This window comes from Astatotilapia calliptera, chromosome 5, assembly GCF_964374335.1.
Source record: "Astatotilapia calliptera chromosome 5, fAstCal68.1, whole genome shotgun sequence".
NCBI classification, from domain to species: Eukaryota; Metazoa; Chordata; class Actinopteri; order Cichliformes; family Cichlidae; genus Astatotilapia; species Astatotilapia calliptera.
In genome coordinates, this window is record NC_137426.1 from 31,526,934 (window position 1) to 31,544,708 (window position 17,775).

Genomic DNA, 17,775 nt, shown 5'->3' on the forward strand with positions numbered 1-17,775 from the left:
CCAACTCATGGACACTATAAAGTTAGTATGAAAAAGTGCCTTTGTGAGTAAATAAATTCTAAATCATCACTTTAAAGATACATTAATGTCTGCTACCCTTAATGTAACTGAACACTGACCATGAACATTGACCTAAAATGACACTGGCGTGTTCATGGTCAATGAAGTGTACTAAACTGCTTTGTATAGCATTTTCATGCAACCTTTGAACAACACGACATCCGTGTACTTCTGTTTGTTTCGCAAAACCCTTCACAAAAACATAATTTGGCAATACATCATGAATCGATCTGATATCTGGTTTAAAAGGTTTGAAATGACTTAGAATGTTATAAGTAGGATTTACGTTTACAGATTATTTTATTCCTCTTGCTGAGCAGTCCTTACCTTTGAAGATGATCTCACTTCTTCCTCTTCTGTCCTGTACCCATCTTATATCTTTCTCCTTCTGTCGGGGGCCACACAATAACATTTTTTCCACTTAGTGGGAACTACAGCAACTGTACATTTAGCTCACAGATACACTGTGTAACAAACTGCACACGAACACTTTGTTTGATGATATTTTGAGCTGTTTTAAAAGTTTCGTTTCAAATTATTACATGCCACTTTGCTCTTTGCATTTATATTTGCTCCTGTTCTGTTGTGGTAGCTAAATGCAAAGCGCAACTTTATTTACATCTGCATACAGTTACAGTGCATAGATTTAAACACTACAGGTTACTGCTGTATTGTCTAGTAAAGGATATGTAGAAATCGCCTTCGTTTGTCACCAGATTAGAAAACCCCCCCATCAGTTTCACTGATTGTTGACGATAAAAAAGCCTGATCACTTTTATAATCTACGGATGTATACTTGCAATTTCAGCATTGTACAAGAGTATTAGCAAAAGCTTATAACCAAATATAAATACATCTTAAAAGCATCCTGATGACAAAACTATTCGGAAAAAGTGGTCTGGGGCTGATTTGCAGCTTCAGGACTTTATCAACTTGCTGTAATTGACGGAGCCATTAATTCTGCTCTCTACCAGAAAGTCCTGAAGGAGATTCAGTTCATGCAATGAGGTCTAAATTCAAATTGAGATGCTTTGGCGTGACCTTAAACACACCATTCCACAGCAATGTGCAAGACTCTGCGCCAGGTATCACTAATGGTTGATTACAGGGTGCTCTTTCACACAGAGTCAGGTAGGTTTGGATAGCTTTTTCCCCCTTAATAAATAAAACTTTAGTATTTAATCATGTTATTTTTTGTCTATTATTAAAAGTCGTTTGATGATCTGTAACATGTGTGGCAAATATGCAAAAAGAAAATCTTTATATGCCTTATCTCTGACTAGGGTTTTACATTTTTTACAAGCCAGCTAATGAAAGGCAGAATGTGTGTTCACAGTTGGCCCCCAACATTTACACTGCACTTAACCTAAACTCACTTCACCAGGGCTTAACTTGTTGCACTTGTAGTCAAACTGCTCCAACAAAAGGCTGTGTGCAGATCCTTGAAGATAAACTTTATCAATACAGCTTCTTTCCTTTTAAACATTATAAACATATAAGCATTATTTGCACTGCTGCTGTAACAGAGTGGAACATTACGAAACCTAGAAGAGGAACATATGTCGGCCTTATATCATCACTTGTGTCAAGTGGTTGAAACGTGTAAAAGACTTTGTGTAAAGGCTGATCTTGACAACTCATCTTTTATTTTTCAAACGGCTTAAATATTTCTCATGTCTGAGCTAACGGAGCAAATCTAGAGCGAAAAAAAAAACTAGTGAGGCTTTTTAATTGCATTTCAAAGGTGCCACACCCGCCCCAGGTGATGATCTGACAAACTGCAGACAGTTCTCAGAAACACAGCACCTGGTTTACCTCAGGCTAAACCACGGGAAAAAAAATCATGGATGTGTTTCAAAACCACTTTCTGCATTAGTGTAAGCTAACATAGGTACTCTTAAGTGTAGAGTTACTTAAGTTTTAGGGACATTGCTTTTTTCACTATATCTGCTTTATCTGCACATTAGACAATCACCAACACTTAAAAGCAAACTTAAACTCCCTTGCATTCGACCCAGTACGAAACATTGATCTTATTTGTTTTTATAACATTGTGACTGTTTGTTTTCATTGTGGTATAGCTGCATTTAATGTTGTTTTTGTATCAACTTTTTAAAAAAATAGTTTTCAATGTATTTATTCACTTTTCTGTATCTGATGTAGCTGTTTTAAAGTGCTTTAAACTTAGTATTGTATGGTATTAGCTTATTTTATAACGCTTCCATATAGAATTCCACATAATAAGGCATTCAGTATGGTCCTGTGGTACTTTTTACAATGCTTTTTCTATTGTAGATTACACAATTAGTATTCTTTTTGCTGCAGCTGTAATGAAGTAATTTCCCTTGCGGGATCAAGTATCTATTTATCTATCTATATCTCACACACACGTGTGGCTAATGGTACTGGTTGGAGTTTTGCTCTCTTCTTGGATCGCAGTCAGCCGTAAATAGCCAAAATCATTTCAGGAACTTCAGACATTTCAGGCCCTCCCACAAACTGGCTCACTGACGCCCCCCCCCCCCCCCCCCCCTTTTCCACCCACCCACTCACTACCCAGCTTCTTCTCAGAAAGAGTGACACCCTGAGCTGGGAAAGCTGTTTGATAACCAGCGTTCAGACACTGGTCGGAGGCAGGCAGGAGCCGCTGTCACGTGCCAGAACCAGTTGAATAATGAAGAGTCGTTGTTGTGTAAGCCAGTCTCTCCGCCTTACCTAACAATTAGCTAGTTTTGGTGATATAACTGAAACTTCAGTTACCTCCGCAGGTACAGATTAGCGTCCTCTACTCGGTAAAAGCGTCACGCCCATAAAACGGAAGCATGTCAACCGAAAAAGGTAAGACTATTGCCATTTTTTTTACTCCCGTTCTGATAAATCGATATCTCAATTCTTAACGGTACTGTAAGTTTTTCGATTTTAAAAGATATATTAACACAGACACGTGAACAACGTATATGTGGCAGGACAGTTCTATAAACGGTGCATATTTGTATTACTTGTGTATTAAACTACGCTATAATGCGTTAGTGTGCTGGTGTCATATGCACAATTTTAATTCTCAACGTTATGTTAACTTTATGTGCATAAGGCAGTTGAATAAAAGGTGGAATATTTTCCTGAAATATTAACACGTGCAGTATTAAAGTATAAAAGTGAAAGTACTTATTTCGAGTAGAGTGCTTTAGGTTTAAGTAAACTGCTTACTTTTATTGGGAGGTCCCTGTTAAAACTTTTTAATAATTTGAATAATTCAGGTAGTTCTTTTGACACTTAGGCGACACTTTATTAAGATTATTGTGGGGCGTTACAGCGCATCCCACTCAGAGATGCTCTTCTGCATGCCTTAGTTAGTTGTAAACAAGTGGTTGTTTGAGTTAGTGTCCACTTTGAGCAGTCTGGTCATTCTCATCTAACCTCTGACATTAACAAGAGATTTTCTCTCAGAGAACTGCTGCTCACCAGATGTGTTCTATTTTCCTGCGCCTTGTCTGTGAACCCCACAGTTGGCTGTATGAGAAAATCCCAGCAGATCTGCAGTTTTTAAGATACTCAAATCAGCCCATCTGGAATCAGCAACCATGCCATGTTCACCTTTCTTCCCCATTCAAATGTTCTTCATCATCTTGACCATGTCTACATGCCCTAATGCACTGAGGTGCTGCCCTATAATTGGCTCATTAGATATCTGCATTAATAAGCAGTTGAACACGTGTTCTTACCAAAGTGGCTGATGAGTGCAGATATCAGCTGACTCATTATAGGCAAGAAACTGTGACTTAGCACTAAAAACTATTCAATTTATTGACTTTACTGTGCAGTAAGTATACACAATATAATGCTTTCTATAATTTGCAGATTTTTGGAGATCAATAAAGTATTTCTGATCTATCTGATTTTTCTTTAGTTATATTTATTATTTTTCTAACACAAAATGCTGAAAGTGAAAAAAACGTTTCTGTAAGGATAATGCATGAATAATGCATATTAGTCATTACCTCAATTTTCTGATATTCTTAAAACCAGCTGAATAATTTACTTGATATTAAACATCGACTCAGAGTTTCTGAGATGCATCATTTTACTGGAGCAGGAAATGACAATAAAACTAGAATGGAGACATCATTAAGTAACATTACATATGACATCCTCCCCAGTTCCTGACACCCCAGTGGAAGTCATTGTGGACCTTTTAACTAAAGCCCAGGACATAGCTGCATCCTGTGGGAATGTTCCAGAAGAGTTGACAAGCCACTTGCAGAAGGCTCTGGACATCGCCAGTGGGCTGGATGACTACCTGGAGAAAATGACCACACAGGAAAGTGAACAGCTTGCAGAACTTTTTAAGTAAGTCCTCACTTATAATCATAAAGCACAGCAAGCATTTGCTGTGTGAAATAAGCATTAACATATTCGATTACACTCCATTGTAGAAAGACTTTTTCTCATGACTGGGATCAAGTGCACAAGGAGGGCAAGACTATGTTCAAGCTTCCCAAGGAATGTATCACTGGACACGTTGAAGGTGGGACTTTCATACATGTGCTGCTTACACTATACCATTTTCTTTTTTACTGGTTTAGTCATATTGTGATAACATGATCTGTGATCTGTTTTTGGCAGGTCAAACGCTGAAGATGCTGATCCACATGAGTCAAGCAAAAAGGGTCCTAGAGATCGGGATGTTCACTGGCTATGGAGCTCTGTCGATGGCTGAAGCCCTACCAGAGGACGGGTGCTTAGTGGCCTGCGAGTTGGAGCCATACCTTAAAGAGTTTGCTCAGCCCATTTTTGATAAGTCTCCACATGGTAAAAAGATTAACGTCAAGACTGGAAATGCCATGGAGACACTAAAGGTGAATAAAAATCGATCAACTTTGGATCCTTTTGAAGGTCCAATGAACTGTTTTGCAAACTAAAAATACATTTAGGTAACACTTAGCCTTCACTGCGTGTCACATGCGTTCCATAATCAGAACAGTCCAAGGCTAACGCTGACCCTTTTTGTCAATAAGTGAACAAACTGTGGGTCATGGGGTCAGTTTTGTAATAACGTTGTCTCTGTTCCAGGAATTAGCCACCGCCGGTGAACAGTTCGACATGGTTTTCATCGATGCAGACAAAAACAACTACATCAACTACTACAAATTTATCATGGACAACAACATGCTCAGATTGCGAGGGGTCATATGTATCGATAACTCGCTGTTCAAAGCCAGGGTTTATCTTAATGAAACCACAGATAGCAATGGACTGGCCCTTCGCGAGTTCAACCAGTTTGTGTCTAATGACCCCCGAGTAGAGCAGGTGAGTTTCAGATGTTTTCGTGTTGCAGTCAGTTGTTTGTTGGTTAACCTTTATTCTAATAATGCCTCCTTGTTTGAAAGGTCATAGTCCCTTTAAGAGACGGCCTCACTCTTATCCGTCGGGTACCTCCGGCTGCTGAGTGCTTTCGGCATCAGGTACTGTTAACCTCCCTCAGTCACAGCTGATATACGTGCCTTCACTATTCACAGTATCAGCAATACTATAACATTAAATGCTAGATATAAACACCTCACAACTCAGGGATAAGCGGGATCCAAGTTTATCTCACCTACCAAGTAGTGATTTAATTCTTTTCATGACCCCATCAAAAGAAAGAGTTTACCATATAAACAATTCATCTCCCTCATCATGACACAAATGAATGAATGAAATGAAATGTTTGGGGCACTTATTCAGTGTGGTTAATTTTACTTACAGATGATCTAAAAGGTCTGTGTTGAGGTTTTTTCATACGGTGAAAAGTTAAATCCTATTTTAAAATATACCTGTTAGCACTTGTTAGCAGGAGCTTTTCTATGTTGATTTGTATCTGCTTACTTGTACTCCTTCTTTCACTGTGCCATTATTGATTCTATCTGTGGCTTCCCTGCAAAATCCTATTGATTTATGGATTACCACTTTGTAGTTCTGACTACGTTTTATTTACAGCATGTAATGATTGATGTGACGAGTTTCTCCAGGCATCATCATACTTACTGATCACATCTGCCTGTTTATTCTCGTTCATTAGTGTAAAATTACAGATGATGAGGTTTTCCGTGGGGTCACAGGGCGTTTCATCCTGGATCGAATGCGTCTTGACGGTAAGGTGGCCTATGTGACAGGCGCTGGACAAGGCATAGGCCGAGCATTCGCTCACGCTCTGGGTGAAGCTGGTGCAAAGGTGGCTGTGGTAGACCTGGATGGAGCAAAAGCTGAGACAGTCGTTGAGGAGCTCTTCCTTAAAGGTAACAAAAAACATACAAGGACTGACTTGAATGCCCTTTTTTTCACAGCCCATCCTAGTTTAGAGAATGGATTCCCAAAGTGGTCTGCAGCCTCCTGGTGGGCTATTAAGGTACTGCAGGTTGGCCCTGTGAAGTAGTGGTGTGCGGATCGATATTGACATACCGATTCCTCCGATACCAGTTATTTATGTTCTAGAATTGATTCTCAAATTAAAATATCAATATTTTAGTAATTTGGGGTAAATATGTAGTTTACCATTAACAGGAACACAGCAGAACTACTTCCTCTTCCGCCTTTCATAGTCATGTGCGAAATATGGCTGTATGAATGTGTCGCAGCCCCTTGACGTGCACACTCACAACAATGGCTGAGCGTAACTGGAGTCATGTGTGGACGTATTTTACCTCCACAAACAGCCGAGACGCGGTTTGCGATAACTGTGGCAGACAGTGAGGTGTTGTGGCAACATCACTAACCTCGTCAAACACCTCAGAGTAAATCATGTCACAGAATATGATGAGCTTATGTTGAGGCAAATTGAAGGGGAGGAGAGGTGCTGCTAGGGCGAGACAGACGTCTCTCACGGAGTCCTTTAGTGCTGCAGGCAGGCAACGTGTTCAAATAGCGCACAACTTCAGGTTTTTTATTTCTATATGATAATTCTGCATTTTTAAGCAATAAGAACAAGTAGTCTGATGTTCTGTAATCATTATGAAGCTATGGTTGTTATATAGGCTAGGACTGAATGGTCAGTGTTCATACTGTAAGGATCATGGCATATGTCTGTATGTCTCCTTCTTAACTGGTGAGCCAATCAATGTGAGACTGTGATTATTAACATGTACAGGTTTCTGAAAATACTTTTATTACAAATCTAAATTCTTTGAATTTCTGTATATATTGTATATATATATATATATTTTGTATACATTAAGTTAATTTCATCATCTCCCCCCCGCACTTGTGATTTTACATTCTCCATTTGTGTTTGTTTCATTGAATGGACGTCACTCACGTAACTTCAAGGTCAACAAAATTTATATCTGGGACAGAATTTAGGGATAGAGTCGCCACTAAATATGGAATGAAGTCCACTTACTAGGATGGCTTTAATCCACAACTCCTAAAACAGTGTGGTTCAGTTTTATTCTGTAATCAGTAATTAAGGAAAAAAAGTTACTGGTTACTTTCCTTTCTTTACTCACTTGATTGTTGTTATGGTTGTTGTTCTTAAGTTGTTCCTTTCCTTAAAACTTTCCTTAAAGTTAATAAGAAGAACTACATTACAACCCTGATTTAACATAACTTGCTCCTTTTTTTCGGACTGTTCACCCTGCTGTGACTCAATTGTTAAAGAAGTCCAAAGGAATGTGATGCTGAACAGCCTGGAGTCTCCCTGCTTTTGTTCGCTGCAATAGCCGAAATACTGCAGATGTCTTAAGATTGCTTGCGGTGCAGAGCAATAAGTTCAAAGACATCGATGACAGCCAGAAATTAAAATGAAAACCTGTAAGAGTCACAACAATATGTTGGCCTCAAAGTGGTGAAGCTGGCCTTAAACTGGAAAATCTGCTATGACAGCATCACTGTTGAATAGCACGCTTCAAACCGGGCTTTATTTGTGAGAAAACAAGCATGCCCTGCGTTTATTCATTCAAAATGAGTTTCACATTGTGAATTTTGTCATTAGTTTGTGTCTTGACCAGCAGATGGCAGCATACTAAAGGATAAAATGTTTGATCAAACGTGATCTCACTATATCCACATTACTTAGGGCATTACTTTTTGTGTCAAAGAATCTAAAATGCCGAATTTTCTCACAGTACACCCCTGTGTTACTTTCAAACAGGTATCAATGCCATTTCGATAACAGCTGACATCAGCAAGTCAGATGACGTCCAGAGGATGATCGACGCCATCGTTTCCAAATGGGGAGTGATCCACATTGGTTGTAACAATGCTGGCATCAACATGAACTCAGCCAGCGAAGACACCAGTCTAGAGGAGTGGGACAAAACCTTTAATGTGAACCTCAGGGGGACCTTCATGTGCTGTCAGGTGTGTGTCACCTCCCATCCTGTGCGAGGGTAGTGCAATAGCAGTAAATATTATCAAGTATTTTTCCAAGTGATTTGGTCCTAATTAGTTTTGTAAGAGATTCACTCACATACACCTCTGCTTTGATAAACACTGGGTAGGAAGACGTTTTGTAGCATACACACGGGTTTTATGTTTACCAGAACTGCCAGAAAATGTACTTAACCACTGTAGCTTTCGCTCATCTCACTGCACTAATTTTATAGAGTTGGTTTATTTCCATTACAAATTAAAAACTAATCTATAAACAGAGACAAATTCAAAATGAATCGTGCACTTATTGATCAGTCAGATTCACTAATAGGAAAGTGTTTGAATGAACATGTTTACTGAAGCAAATCTAAAACAGAGCTGCCTCTATAGCAGCTGAAGACTTGACATACATAAATCACATTATCTGTCCTTTTGTGACGGGTCATGTTTTCTTGCTGTTTTCGAAGCTTAAGAAGGAAAAAATCCTGATTCTGCACACACAACGAGTACAGTTCATGCAAACACCCCATAGCTGAAATGTTATTTTCTGTTAAAATGAAAAATGCATCCATCAGTTTAATATATTTACAAATTATTCCCAGTTAAATATGAGTAAAAAAGAGCCAAACAGATTCTCGGTGACGTATTCCTTCAGCACTCTATTTCTGTCCAAACTAGTTAAGACTGTGACCTAATTAATGGTCCAACCAGCTTGAGCTCCTTTGTAGAAACTAAATTTAGTCCTAAATTATCGAGTTGCTGCGAGACATCTATATGTACAACCTACAACCCCCCCCCCACGCCCACCCTTTTTTTTGTGCCGCTTTCAAATCCACACCAAACGTTTTCCCGTCTCCGACGATAAACTGCATGTTTTTGTGTTGATCTGTGCTCAGCTTTGGGCATGGCATATCAGGGCCTTAATAATAAGGTGTTTAACGTGTCTCTCGCCCCTCCGAATCCTTGCCTTAGGCAGCAGGTCGAGTGATGTTGAAGCAAGGGTACGGCAAGATTATCAACACAGCTTCCATGGCCAGTCTAATAGGTGAGTGATGATTCTATTTCCCCACTTTCTCTCTGGAGCCCCTCCATGTCTGCTTTTAATCTCTCCATTTGGCGTGGAGAGTTGGGCAGAGTGAAGGAGGGGGAGGAAGGGAGAGTTAAATACATTTGTGCTGTACAGCTATGTGGGTGAGTGCACATCGCATTAGATTTTCATCTTCAAACAAAGTCTTTTTTTTAGCAGTTTTCTTCGTTTATGAGAAACTTAAGGTGAGCCTTCACTTTTAAAACAGGATTAGGCAACTTTTAGCCCAGTTAAACAGTTCTATAGAGATGCATCCACCCCTGCATACAGTAGCAGTGTTGTGATTGCATCTCGCCGAGGCATTTTTGCATCATAATAAACATCCCCTCTCCGCGGAGCTGTCTGGAGGATGTGGAAGGCAACCTGAGGTCCAACTTGGGAGGGGAGGGTTCCTGTGCCGCGGCAAAACCCCAGCCTGTGCCAACGGCCTTGTTTGAACAGCGGAAGACACTTTTAGAGTTTAGTGGGAGCCTAGTAAAAGCCTTGTAATTCGCTGCACCGGTGTAATGTTCCTCCTCCAACAGGTTTCTCCAGAGGAACTGCAACACTTCATCAGCAGTATAGTCAAATCGCCAGTAAAGCGCCGTGCCATATGGACCCCAGTCCCGACTGCAGGGGCAATCTGTAAAACAGGAACATGCTGGTAAATAGAGGCCGGCATAAAGAAAATGATCAATTACTCGCATTACGCTCAGTCCTTCAGGAATTTACTTTATTGGTCTGGACATCTGTTATAATATTGTCATAATGTGTAATCAGATGGGACCTGTTCTAGCCAAGTGGACGACCAAAAAGCAGCCGTAAATGTCCAATTAAAATGCACAATGACAGCTTTTTGTCCATCTGCTGAATGGAATGTGCTCGTGGGCCTGCAAACACCCCCTCGACACACACACACAGACACTCTCTGAACATCAACAACTATTTTTTTCTGAATGACGGCCAGCAGCTCAAAGACACCCGGACAGGAAATATCTATCTTGATTTTTTTTTTTCTTTTCTTTTTTGGTTTTGACCTTACTTGAGGGATTTGTGACTCTCGCACTCATACCTGCAGATCTGCCCTGCATAGAAATGGACATAACAACAGCAGCTGGGAAAAGAGTACATCATTTGAACTCCTTATCTGCTCAGAAGAATTCAAAATTTAAAAGGCGTGCCTGATAAAGAGCATGTTTTCTCCCACTTGCAACGGGCAATAAGTAGGGTGAATGTTAAAGAGGGCTTTGGAAAATGCTCTCCTTCTACTTCTTTTTCGCTTCTCTGGGGATTACTGCTCTTTAAGACGGCGAAAAACATCAATGCAGGTTTATTTAAAGGATGAAGGCATTTTCTGAATGGTATTTTGCGGCCGTATCATCAGGTCTTGAGCAAGGATTAGTGCTGTTAGGCATTTTGAGCTGTGTTTCCTGTCCTGATAAGTCGGATTTCACCTTCAATCTGCGTGTAAGCCCTGGGCTCGGCTCATCCTCGCCTGCTCCTCTGAGGTCCCAGCCTACCCTTATCCAGCCCAGCCCAACCCAACCTTACCTTCCTCTGCAATCTCGTTGCTGAACCCTGCTCATGGCTACCATCCTCCTGTCCCACCCTTTACTTGTTATTTCTTCAACACATCCCAGCTTTTACCCCTACACTGCAAATTTTATTCCTCTTTGTCTTCTTTTTTCCAACATCCCTAAATTGCATGCAGGATGCTCCAGCCCTTTTCTCCTCAGGACCACTCTCTGCCTCTCCGCAGCTGGCTGGTATTTATCATCCCCGGTCTCACACTGAAGCCATTTGGCAGTCAGATCGGCGGGTGATGAGGTTAACTACTAAAGTTGTATGTAACTTGGAGCCTTCCTTGTGATGATTAATCAACCAGGAGAAAATGAGCCCCTGTCCCGGCATCCCATGCAGTGTGCAGCATCTGTGATGGTCAAGGCAAACAAATGGCTCCCTCCCTTTGTTGCTGAGGACAGAGCATAACTGGACATTATAAGCAATTAATTTTACCTAGCATCATCCACAGAGTCCCCAGCAGCTAATGGAAGAGCTTTTATGTAGTGTGCACAAGAAACCACAGGAACTGGAATGTGCACCGTAGAAGCTATTGGCCCGCTGTAAGAAGGAAACTCTTCAGTTAAGGCAAATGATAAAACAACAAGAGGCTTTAATAAGAATGTGAAAAGTGCATACCACTATTAATGATGCTGTAATTGTTGCCTTCTTAAATGGCATGTGCCACTTCCCGAAATGGACAGCAGTGACTTTTTTCAGTAACTCATTTTCTTTCCACCCTTCACTGTCCAGTCCCCCATCCTCAGAAGCAGCTTTCATACAACACATCCAAGGCCGGTGTGGTCAAACTGACTCAGACTCTGGGCACTGAATGGGCCGACAGAGGAGTGCGCGTCAACTGCATCTCGCCGTAAGTACTGCCTATTTTTGGCCTTCCTCGTCTTCCTCCAAAACACAGCGGCCCACCTTTTGATTATAGCAAGCTGCGAAAGGAGGCAGTGATTAGCGCCGTTTTGCTTTCATATGAAGAGCTCCCGTTTGAGGGGGATGCACTAATTTAAGTCCTCAAACAATGCATCAGTGCTTAATTAGATGACGTCTTGAGGGATGAATCAACCAAACACTTGCTCTAATTGTTCTGTTCAATTAGGGAATCAAATTTGCAACCTCACTCCAAGTGTCGGCGCAACAATAGCGCCCTTGTTTGTATCTATTTGTCTGTGAAGCTGAGCAGTAGGAAGAAAAAGGAGGAGAACACAGGAAGGGGGCTGTTTGAATGTGTGTCGGGAGGGGAGGTAGGGGTGGTGGTTGAGGGGGCGGGGGGGTGTTAAGTGAAGCATCTCTTAGCCCCAGCCATCCTTGAGCAAATCCGTCCGGTGGCACCGGGCGAGCCGGGCCCAGTCACAGCCCCAGAACAAAGCCCTCACACACGCGCCACGCTCAGCTTTATTTATCGGCAGCTTGTTTGCTAATTTTAATTTGCAAAGAAGCAATTCGCTTCCCCCCCCACCCTCGCTAACCGGGTGTCTCAATGGGCCGCTGATTTCTTTGAAGTGACAGTCGGTAAATATGCATAAAAAAGGGACACAATTAGCGCTCACGAGGTTGACTGGAGCCTGATTCCATTGGCAACTTTAGCCGCAGCGGTGATAAGCTGCATTATCTAGAAAATTGGCTGAGGGAAAACAGTACCTCTGATTGCCAGGAAAGGTTCCAGATAACAGGGCAGCTGAAGAGAAATATAATTGAGGTGGAATATGTTAACCAAGGTGTCACACGCTCCTTGGAAGTGCTAATTTAGCCAAATGTTGGAATTCCATATCAAGGCACCAGGATACATCGAACAATGATTCAGGCCTCATGGCTTTTAGTCACTGTCACAGCGATTGTGGGGAAAGTCAGAAGTCGTCTCGTATTAGGCGCAGGCGGGCATGTTGACATATTTATTCAAATGTAAGCTCTGTGATATTTGACTGTAGAGGAGTGGAGAGAATGGCATTTGTTGTGACACGGCGCTATTAGATGCCAGTGTGCAACCAGCAAACTAAAAGCAGCGGTTTTCTGATAAACTTCGCCTAAATACTGTCTCGGCATCAAAGTAGCACATTTCAATGGGGAAATATAATAAGTATTTAACCAAAGGCTATGTGCAAATTATACCACACGTCCCCTCGTACCCATGGGCTCTTCCAGAGATGTGCCAGTCATTAAAGTGCCACCCGTCCCACAGTAAATATCATCAGAGATGCCATGCCATGCCCTTTCTGCAAAGGATAATTGGGTTTATTTTTGTCACCAAAGTGGTGGCTCTGAAACAACGCTGTCACTCCTGGCTCTGAACTGTGATGTCTTCTGATTTCATTGTGTGTGTCTGTGTGTGTGTGCTTTTCCCTCCTCTTTCGCTCTCTCACTTTGTCTGCTTCTCTTTTCAGGGGGATTGTTGACACCCCTCTCATCCACTCGGAGAGTCTGAGGCCTCTGGTGCAGCGCTGGCTGTCAGATATTCCTGCTGGTAGACTGGCTCAAGTGACAGACCTGCAAGCTGCAGTGGTCTACTTGGCATCTGATGCCTCTGACTACATGACAGGGCATAACTTAGTCATAGAAGGTGGGCAAAGTCTGTGGTAGAAGGGTTAGATGAAGAGATGAAAACTTTCCTCCCCCCTCTTCTTCATTCTCCAGGGATTAAAAATAGGTGGCATTCATATTATGTCCCTTTGAGACTTGAACAGTAATATCAGTTTAAATGAAACTGCAGTTTCTGGACAGGTGAGATCAGTTTTGGGAGTTTGGGTTTTTTTTTCTCTGTGCAGACTGTAGGCTTAGTTCAATGTCCGGTGTGGTACAACAGCAGAAAATGTTTTACTGAAAGGAAAATAAAGCAACAATGTTAAATACAGGAAAGAGTTATAAACATTTTTTTTATTACCAATTCTTTTAGCAGGAAAGTACCAAGCGTTACTTTCAATTGAGACCAAATTATCACAGTTTCTTTTTTGTTACAGTGTTTTATTCCCTGGATGCTGCTTAAACATACTGATGACTGTGACTGTAACACTTTATTGTATCTGCTCCAACACAAACACAGATAAATGCTGTCAAAAATACAAATGGGTAATAAAAAGTAAAAAGGTTTTGTATTGTAATGAACTGGGGGAAGTTATCCTTGCATGTTAAAGTGAAAGACTGTGTGTGACTGTTTTTTTCCCTCTCATTAGCTGCTGTTGAGTGCTGTGTACAACAATTAGTCCCAATATTAAAACCACTGACATGTGAAATGAATAATATTGATCATGTGTTTGCCGGCATCCTGGTGTCCCTGAACGCGGCTGGCTCTTCCCCATAGATGTGCCACAATGCAAAAATTGTTCAGGGACAAGAATGTGACAAAAACTCCTAAGGCGCTGACCTGACCTATTTGTCTATTAGGCAAATAGGAACAAGCTTGATCCACAGAGGCTGCTACCTTAAAGACCCAAAGGATCAGCTGCCACCACCCTGGCACCCAAAGCCACATGCCCTGGTGCGCTGTTTGGTATGACAAAGAAGACCTGCATAACAGGTAGTTTTGATGTTTTTGCCGACAGCACCAGTAAACTGATATATTTTGTGAATTCTTAAAAACTCCAGAAATTTGCTCCTACACAATGTTTGCTTCATCGGTGACCAGTCACACCAGTGTGGGAGTGTTCTTGCACGTCTTGCACCTCGCTCTATTTCGCCTAGGACTCGTGCACCCAGCATGATGGACCGAGCAGTCACCAGTCCGCTTCTCTCTACCTCTTTCTTGCCAAATGGTCCCCAGAAGTGGTACTTGTGAGAACCATCTTAATTGCTCCATTAACTGTTTGTGTGCTGAAAAACAATACTTAAAGGAGAGGTTAGCAGAGGAGGTGACCCTGGTTGCCGCAATTACATGAAAAGTAGTGGCCAATTAGCGCTCTCTGCAATGTGACACTGTTGCTGTTTGTGTGAGCAACTTCAAGTTCTCACTGTTAGTGACCAATCTCTGATTTCCATAATTGTGAGATTGGTCATTAATCGGAATGGCTCGTGAGAGGATCCCATTAAGATATGGAGTGAGATCTGATCATCTCCTCTCTCTTCTGTATTTATCTCCAGCTGCATTGGCACATTGGAAATTATTGGGATTCTTATCCTCGTATTTTCTGGTGAAATATCAAACTTTGGCTCAGCATCTGGAGGTGAGACTTTGTAGAATTTGTTCACGAGTTTGTCCTTTGTAGGACTGTTTCACTGTTTTGCCACTGAGGGGCAGCATAGAGTCAGGTGCAGCACTGATGCAAGGACAAAAACTTACAACAAGGGGTTATCACATTATTTGCTATCATCTAAAGATAATAACAGCGAGCTGCTACATGTATGTGGGCAGATTATTGCAAGAAGACCTCTCCAATTCTAGTATGCAAACAGCTCAATGTGACAGTCAAAGAAAAACTGAATAAATACTCATATATCTTTAATTAAATGTGGTGTGATAGTGGACGGTTACATTTCAAATGCATTAAAAATGTAATCATGTCCAGCTGTTGAGAGATTCAGATAATTGTTACAAGTTACGTGAAGTGGAAAGGCGATAGAACAAAACGGTTGGAAGGTGCAGTATCTGTTTGCATCTGCAAATCTTTACTTAACACAAGCAAGATTGAATTTAAAAATCTCAAGTTTTAGCTTGGTTTTTTTTTTCAAGTTAACTAAAGTTGAAGATGAGACATATTCCAGGAGAATTTTAAATCAAAACATCCCACCAGAAAGCAAAAATAATCTGCTTTTTCCAGCCAGTCTCTGTCATCATTTAGTGGCAGTGTATAAACTGTTGTTTTTCCGTCATGTTTTGCACCACATTAAACTGTTTCAGAGTCCTCTTGGAGAGGTCTTGTTTTCCTTTACAATTGCAGCCAAAAGAGCTAAATCCATAATTTGAGCAGCAAAACATGATCCCTTTGAATGCCATAGCCTGCTTCATGAGGTGTAAGTGATCTTGAATCCATTATTTATGACCTCCTTTTGGTACCATTACACTGAAGAGTGGGACCCCATTGTACACAGCACTGTTGTGCTAAACACTTCTCCAGCAACAAAAAAGGCACTTGCGCTCTCGCACTTCAAATCAACTTTGATTAATGCTCCGCTCTGTCACGGCATGCAACATTTTACAGCGGCAGCCGTTCAGTGGGAGACCTGGGTCGATCTTGAACAACACCATGAGGCAGTATGAGTTGCTGAGCAGACTGTGTCCTGGTGACAAGAGGGCCCAAGGGTTTATGGATGACATATTAACATTCGACAATATCAATACAGTTTTATTGATGGATTATAGCGTCCTGTTACATACCCACTCAGTGAAGTGTTCAAAGATGAAATGTTACCCCTTATAAATTGAGTTGTTCTCCCCCCTGATGCTTTTATCAGAGATAGGACTGTGCAACAAAAAAAGTCAACATTTATCTCGTTATAAAGGCTAGGAGTGCTGTGCAAACTTTAAACTTAATGACCCCTAACAATTTAATTGGACTGATTAAATGATGGAAGGTGCTAATGCTTACTGCAGTCAAAATATTCAGCAATTCTGATTCAAAATACATGTGAAAATTAAAATTTTGTGGTTCTTATTAACACTTGAAATGCTATATAAATGACACTCAGTTTTTAAGTATAAAGTTGAGAAAATGTCTTCAGTTGTAAATGAAGTAGACACAGTACCTTCCATATCTGTAAGAAAGATTTTCTTTAGAAATTGGTAATTAGCATTAGTTAACTTCAGTTTTACACAACCACTTATCATATTTACATTTATTTATTTTTAATCATTTAACAAACAAAATATAACACTGATAAAATAAGTAGTGTGATACTGTTGGGCATTTTGTTAGGTCCAGACAAAGCTAAAGCTATCTTTGTGAAGTGCAAAGCTAATTGTCTGCTAGCATAAACTGTTAGTAAAAGGTGAACCATTGGTACCATTACACTGAAGAGTGGGTCCCTATTGTAAATTTTCCGCAAATATTTAGTATATTCAGCAGACAAAGCTAAAGCTATCTTTGTGAAGCGCAAAGCTAACTGTCTGCTAGCATAAACTGCTCGTAAAAAGTTGAAGCCACAGTGATCTTGTTGTGAAGTTCCTATTTTTTCTGTAGAAATTTTGTTTTTCAAGCTGATTGCCACTGCCATCTTAGCATGTAGAAAATAGAAATCAGACAAGAAAAGAAGAAAAAAGACACCTAAGCATGTGAGCTGCCTGACTGGAGTGACTTAAGCCCAGTACACTGACCCAAAACCATACCTTGCTTTACTGTTCTATTTTCACATAATAGGAGTCATAATTTATGAAATAAACACCATATTGTATTCAGTTCACTTGAAGCTAGTAAATGAGACCATAATCTTATCAACAAAACATTTATTGAGATTTTTGATGTTAGGTTTTTGCTAAGATCATAAAGCAAGTGAGCCAGGTTAGAGTTTGATTCAACTGGACTTTTATTGCCACCACAGAAGACACCTTGTGTTCGCCAGGAGAGAAAGAATGCAGTTTTAAGGCAATTCCACATTGGCTTCACTTTTTAGACCTGAAAATTATCTTTTATATAGTCTGTGGCTTACTAGCGCTAGCATGCTATTTAGCATACACGCATGGGAGTGCTTTTGACCTTCTCGTATAAGTGTCTGCCAAGAAGCGAAAGCACTTTCCTCAAACTGTCAGAGTGTTTCTATTCAAAACAAAAATTACAACGAAGAAAAAAAACTAGATTATTACAAAG

General features: G+C 40.7%; 1 protein-coding gene across 1 annotated transcript; it reads left to right on the forward strand.

Annotated features, from left to right (window-relative positions):
• The first annotated feature begins 2,613 nt into the window (after positions 1 to 2,613).
• Positions 2,614 to 14,177, forward strand: LOC113022938 (uncharacterized). The gene is made up of 12 exons (XM_026168889.2): positions 2,614 to 2,752; positions 2,829 to 2,898; positions 4,218 to 4,407; positions 4,494 to 4,585; positions 4,684 to 4,916; positions 5,131 to 5,367; positions 5,448 to 5,522; positions 6,119 to 6,335; positions 8,186 to 8,394; positions 9,379 to 9,451; positions 11,786 to 11,903; positions 13,426 to 14,177. Exons 2-12 carry the CDS (start codon positions 2,883 to 2,885, stop codon positions 13,619 to 13,621), a joined length of 1,656 nt encoding a protein of 551 aa, XP_026024674.2. The 5' UTR covers positions 2,614 to 2,752; positions 2,829 to 2,882; the 3' UTR covers positions 13,622 to 14,177.
• Positions 14,178 to 17,775: the final 3,598 nt, after the last annotated feature.